The 7,482-nt window shown below is 17.8% G+C and overlaps 1 protein-coding gene and 1 non-coding gene across 2 annotated transcripts in view; both read left to right on the top strand.

Moving 5' to 3' along the window:
* The window catches only part of PGSY75_0918500, a gene marked incomplete at both ends in the record, with an annotated part of 2,257 nt that extends 503 nt beyond the window's left edge, over positions 1 to 1,754 (top strand). The window contains one exon of the transcript XR_001974529.1: positions 1 to 1,754. This is a non-coding gene — a non-coding RNA (telomerase RNA).
* Positions 1,755 to 3,178: 1,424 nt separating this feature from the next.
* Positions 3,179 to 5,209, top strand: PGSY75_0918600 (ATP-dependent DNA helicase Q1; the record flags this gene model as incomplete). Its single annotated transcript, XM_018785591.1, has 1 exon — positions 3,179 to 5,209. One exon carries the CDS (start codon positions 3,179 to 3,181, stop codon positions 5,207 to 5,209), a length of 2,031 nt encoding a protein of 676 aa, XP_018641932.1.
* Between the last annotated feature and the right edge of the window lie 2,273 nt (positions 5,210 to 7,482).

The raw sequence follows: 7,482 nt of genomic DNA on the forward strand, positions 1-7,482 counted from the left end.
ATATATATATTGCATCTTAATTATCGCCATCCCATTTTATTTTAATTCTCCTTTATATATATATATATATATATATATATTTTTTTTTGTTGCATATTGTATTTCTCAGAGGTACACTTTTCATGTTTATAAATTTACATATTAACTTTTTTTTTTTTTTTTTTTTTTTATTTCTTTTTCTTTTTGTTTTTATACGAGGATGTAGTTCTATTTTTCTTATTACATTTTATTTCTTTTTTTTTTTTTTTTTTCTTTTCTCCTTTTTTTTTCCAAACATTCTTATTTTTGAGTGTTTGAATAAATAGAGGTGGAAAAAAAAAAAAAAATAAAAATAAGAAAGAAAAAGAAAAAAGAAAAAATGATCATCGAAATCCTTAGAAAGCATGGGAAGAAATTCTCACCCTGAACCCATAAAGTAACTGATTGTTTGCTCATAAGTACCTGAATTATTGCGATAATGAAAGAAAAGAAAGGAAAAAAAACAATAGCATATGGTTTGATTCTTTCTTTTTTTTCGTAGTTAATAATCATGAACATGAGGTTGTATATAGGATTAGAGCGGAAGTAAATAAAAGCGCTTATTTTATTTTTACAATAAAGCTCATTGTCTTTTTGTAATTGTAAAAATAAAAAAAATGAAAAACAAAAAACAAAAATAAAAAGAGGGAATAAAAAAGAACAGAAAAGAAAAAGGATAGAGACAAGGAGAACTCTTCTTTTTTTTGTCTATGTTTTTTTTTTTTTTTTTTTTTTTTTTTTTTTTTTTTTTTTTTTTTTTTTTGTTTTACCTTTTTTTTATTTTTTTCAAGAAATCAAAAAGATCCTTATACTTCAATCAGATAACCAAATGTTGCGCTATTAATATCTCTCAAGTCGACCAGGAGATAATGTTATCTTATTTTTTTTTTTTTTTTTTTTTTTTTTTTTCCTTTTAATTTTTTAATAATTTTTTTCTTTTTGATGTTTTATTATTTTTTTTTTTATTATTATAGTTGTGAGATATATGTATTAATACTTTTCTCATTTCTTTTTTTTTCTTTTGCACACCAAACATTCATTTTTGAATGCCTAAATACAAGAAGGAAAGGAGATGAGAGAAGGATAGTATTTATATGCTCATAATTATAATATGAAGGAAGAGGGTAAAATATTAAAAAGGGGAAATTATTTAAAATATTAAGGGGGAAAAAGAAAAAAAAAAAAATGAAAAAATAGATATACACACACGGAGAAATAATATATATATATATATATATATATATATCATTTCGAAGTAAGAAAGAAAATTTAATTTAATTTAATTTTCTTTATAAATATGGTCGGAATCTATCGGCATTTATTTCAAGAATTTATATATATATATTTATATATTTATATAACTTGTTGAAAAAAATGTTTTCTTTCATGGAGCTGTTAACTCAGCGTGAATACAATAACAGGTTGTTTCATTACACACATGAATACGATGGAAAGAAAAAAGGCGAAGATACATTTCAAATATATTTATATATTCAGAAATGATATCGAAATTCGATCTGCCTAAATAAAAGAAATTCAGAAAATATCTTTTTTCTTTTATAATAGTTAGCACATTTTAAATGAACTATGGCATGTCAGGGTTCAACATATATATATATATGTGAATGTTTTTTCTTAGCGATTTCGTATATGATGATCTTAGAAATATATATATATATAATTAAAATTATTACTCATTTATGAGGAATATAACATTGTATTAATTATTTTGTATATTCCAAAAAAGTGAAGTACTAATTTATTATATTACATTTTGACGTCTATAAATCTTATGAAGTATATTACTTCCTAAGTGTACAAGTAAGGAGAAAAAAAAAAAAAAAAAAAAAAAAAAGAACATAAATATATATATATATATATATATATATAAGACATGAATAAATAAATATGTTTATATATTTTTTTAAATCTTTTTTTTATTTTTTTCATTTAAACATTTTTGTTATATGCCATTTATATATCACTATTATTGCTTGATATATAAAAGGATTAACTTCACTACAGGTTTTTTTTTACATTTTAACTAGCCGTGAATAGTGGAAAAAAGTAATCAACAGAATGTGGATGTTAATTTATAAGAATATGAAGATAAATAATATGATTAAATAAATCAATATATATATATATATATATATATATATATATATATGTATATTATTTTTTTCTTTTTTATATTTGCTTTAATTTGTATGTAAAAATTACTAATGTTAACCTTTATATATACATATATATATGTATATTCTTTTTTTTTTTTTTTTTTATATACGTCAATCTTGTATATATATTTGATCAAAATACTTTTATATAATTTAACTAATTTCTTAAATATTAAACAAAAAATAAATAATAAAGCATATTCTGTCAAATATATTATATATATATATATATATATATATAATATGAATTATTTTTATTTTATTTTATTTTACTTTTTACTTAATTTTTTTAAAATTATGTACTAGGTAGATATGTTCAAATTTTCCATATAATAAAATAATGATGGAAAAAAAAAAAAATATATATTAAATGGAGTATAAAATATTTTATGCGCATAATATCTCTTATTTATTATATATATATATATATATATTATATTATAAAGTGTACTAATAAATTCAATTATATATTCATACATATGTTGATGTCAATATGTAACTTCATATTATAAGGTTAAACATAATTTATTTCATAAATAGAAGAAGAAAAAAAAAAAAAAAAAAAAAAATGCTAAAATAAAATTATATTTGACACTATAAATTTTACTTTATTTTATTTGTTTTGATAACTGTGATATTACGTTGGGTGTATATTATTATTTTAAGTACGTAAAATTCTTGAAATATTTTCATGAATATTTTTTTGTGAATTTATATATATATATATATATATATATAATATATTTATTTTTTTTCTATTTATGGTATCCATAAAAATACTGAACAGAAATATCATTTTTGTAACATATATCTCTAAAGTATTAATTTTAAATGATGACATTGTTTGAATCGTCATATAAATAATATACATGTGTATTTATATTATATATTTTTAATATATATATGTATATATATTTTTATTTTTATTTTTTTATTTTATTTTATTTTTATTTAATTTTTTTTTTTTTTGATTAAATAAAAAAATGAACGAGGATGCTATAAAAAATTTGAATAAATGTTCTATTGAAAAGAAAAAAGAGGAAGACCTGAATTCTTATAATTTACTAGAATATTACAAAAGAAAATATTCATCCATAGATATTGAGAAAGCTAACTTAATATTGAAAGAACAATTTTTGATACCTCAATTTAGAGATAAACAATTAGAATGTTTAAATTCTATAAAAAGGTTTGAACATGTATTAAATATTATGCCGACAGGTGGTGGGAAATCATTAATTTATCAAATAATGCCTTTAATAATAGATGGTATAAGTATTGTAATAAGTCCTTTAATATCATTAATACAAGATCAAATAATATCTTTAAGAAATAAAAAAATTGTAGCAGAAACTATTAATAGTTCTTTAAATAAAAAAGAAAATGAAAGAATATTAGATATTTTAAAAAGTCAAAACTTGGGAAATTTAAAGGTTTTATATATTACACCAGAAACAGCAACAAGTGATTATTTTATAGATATATTATATAATCTTTATATAAATAAAAAAATTTCTCTTATTTCAATTGACGAAGTACATTGTATAAGTACATGGGGTTCTGATTTTAGAAAATCATATAGAAATTTAAATAAGCTTCTTGATATTAGCCCTTATGTAAGAACATATTGTTGTACTGCCACAGCAACGAAATTTGTAGAAAAGGATATAATAAGAAACTTAAATTTTAATCACATAAATAAAGATTCTGATAATAATATAAATAATATTAATATTAATAATAATAATAATAATAATGACAAATATGATGATCATAATAATAATTGTAAGATACTTAACATTGTTAGAACCTCATTCAACAGACCCAATTTAAAATATATTATTGTTTATAGCGATTTAATTAAAGATGATAAAAAAAAAAGTGTGTGCGATATTATAAATGAAAAACGAAATAAAGAAAAAATTGGTATTATATATTGTTTTAAAAGAAATACATGTGATGAAATTTCTAAATATTTAAGAGAAAAAGGTATACAAGCTTTAAGTTATCATGCTGGATTAACAAATAGCACAAGAAAAAGAATACAACAGAAATGGATATCTGGCAAGACAAATATTTTAGTAGCTACCATTGCATTCGGTATGGGTATTGATAGAAAAGATGTATCATTTATTATACATTATAACTTACCAAAGAGTATAGAAAATTATTATCAAGAATCTGGTAGATGTGGAAGAAGTGGACATATATCCTTTTGTTATTTGTTTTATTCAAAAGAAGATGTAGAGAAATTGTCATATATAATTAAAACAAGTTTTGCTCATTTAGATATGCATGATAAAAATATAGAAAAAAAATATGAAAAAGAAATTTATAATCTAGAATGTGTTCACAATTTATGTATGAATGAAAAATGTATACGTTCTCAAATTTTGTCTTATTTTGGAGAAATATATCCAAATAAAGATATACAAAAAAATAATAGTTATGATCATACTAAAGATAATTTGACAGATGATGAACATTTCTGTTGCTCATTTTGTTATGACACTAAAGGTTCAAGGCTTAAAATTCAAAACGTAATCAACTTATATGAGAATAAAAAAGTAAATAATATATCACAATTTTATAGTAAGGGTGTCACACATGGATATAATAATAAATATACTAATAATGGAAAACATAAGTTATATGATGACGACACATATCATAGCCCCTCCGCAGAAGAATTACAGGAAATGAGCAACACAAATAATTATAATAAATATGATGATAAAAAATTAGACGAGGGAATATATAAATTAAATAATAAAAAAATTAAAGGATATGTACCTTTTCAGAGTGCATCTTCTATTATTCCTAAACAAATTCGAGATAAAGGAATTGTGGAAGTAATGAAAGAATTAGAAAGAAGAGAAGATGAATTAAATGAAAAAACAAAAAATGATGAGGAACAACATAAAGTAAATAAAATGAATTTATTCAAACCTAATTCTATGAATGTAAAGAGGAAGCATGTATTTTCTTCATTTAAAATTCCAAGGAAAATTTGAACTATTTCATGTTATAATAGACAAAATAAAAAAAAATATATATATATATATATATTTATTTATATATAGTTTGTATGATTATTATTTATATGAATACTATATGGTTTAATACGATAAAATTCAAATTATTATATGCAAATAGTGTAATATAATATATATATATATATTTTATATCATATTCAATTCTAACAATATATACTTTTTTGAATATTATGAGAATTTATAGCCCCCCACACTTATCATATGTGATAATATAATATGTGTGTAAATTTTTTATTACTTTTTTTTGTACATAAAATTATTCCTTATATTATAATAAATGGATTTTTCATGTGTATATATAATTATATGTATATAATTTTTTGTTTTCATAAGAAATAAAATATTAAATATGCGTTAACCTTTTTTTTTTTTTTTTGTACATCCCTTAAAATTACTTTATACAAAATAAAATGACATATATATATATATGTATATGTTGGTACTTGTTTTGTTAATACATGTAAATATACGAATATATTAATGTATAGAATAATATTTATGGGAAGAGAAATATTTCTACCTTTATTTTTTTTTATAGTTACAAATAAAATATACATATATATTTTTTTTTTATATTTATTCTATATATTTGTATTTATTTTTATTTTTTTTATTTCATTATTATTATTATTATTATTATTTTTTTTTTTTTTTTTTTATTTTAAATATTTTCAATTTTGGTGAGTTGTTCATATTTTGTATTATTTTTTTTTTTTTTGTTTTTTTTTTATTTTTTTTTTTTGGTTTATTCTATACATTATTTATATAAATATATATTTTTCTCTCTTCTTTTTTTATTTTTAAATATATAATGACATAAAAAATAACTTTTAAAAATATTTTTGTATTTTTTTTTTTTTTTTTTTTTTTTAGATATATAAATAAATATAAAATAATATATTATAATAAACAAATTCTATATTTTATATGCACATTAATTAATTATATATATATTTTTTTTTTTTTATAACCACTAACTAATAAAAATATTTGTTCTGAAAAAAGAACTAAATATATAATTATAATATATAAATATATATATATATTATAAGAACAAATATAAATTCATATGAACTATAAACGCAACGTTGATAATATATACTCTACTTATATATTATAATTAATTTAGGGCTCCCCTTCAAAAAAAAAAATAAAAAAAAATTAAATATATATATATATAAATAATATATATATTATATATGTATATAATATATATAATTTGTTCAGGTCATAATAATTAAGAAAAAAAAAAAAAAAAAAATTAATTCAATTATTATATAAATATAAAATAATTATCAATATAGAATTCCTATTTAATAAAAAAAAAAAAAAAAAAAAAAAAAAAAAAAATATTATATATATATATATATATATATTTTCTATCTATATAATTGACATGCAACCATTTTCGTGAACAGGTTCTTTTTTTTTTGTTTTTCTTTATATATATAATAGTAAGATATATTATATATATATATAATATTTATAAAAAACTGTAATAATTATTTAATAAATTAAAAAAAAAAAAAAAAAAGGTATTTATTTAAATAAATAATTATTATATAATGTAGTACAAAATTAAATAATATATATACCTTAATATATAAAATGAAAAACGCTTTAAATTTTTTTTTCTCTTCTGAACATGTACAATATGTTATATATATATATATATATATATATATATATATATATAATAGAAGGGGAAAAAAAGATTATCATGAGAGCATAATATATATAAATAACACATTTGTAAATTATTGTGTATCCTATTAAGTAATTAAAAAATAGGAATGCATACAAAAATATAATATACAAAAAAATGTAAAGTTCTTACATTTTTTTAATTATATTATTTTATTTATAGTTTCAAGTTAATTTTTTATGCTCTCTCTATATTTTTTTTTTTTTTTTTTTTTTTTTGTTTGTTTCATCATAATGTTGTTTTTGTTTTATAATTAGTTACCTTAATTTTATTATGAAAAATGTATTTTTTCTATTTGTTGTTTTAATATATATATAAACATATTTGTATATTTTATATTTTGTATAAAACCCAAAATGTTATTTAATTTTTAATATGTTTACCTTTTTTAAGTTTCATTTTTTTTTTTTTTTTTTTAATATTTTTATTTTGTTATATTGCACTATTTATTCAATAAATAAATAAATATATATATATATATATACATATATTAGTCAATTTATATATTTTATAATTTGTTGTCGAT

Source organism: Plasmodium gaboni, chromosome 9 (assembly GCF_001602025.1).
Source record: "Plasmodium gaboni strain SY75 chromosome 9, whole genome shotgun sequence".
Taxonomy (NCBI): Eukaryota; Apicomplexa; class Aconoidasida; order Haemosporida; family Plasmodiidae; genus Plasmodium; species Plasmodium gaboni.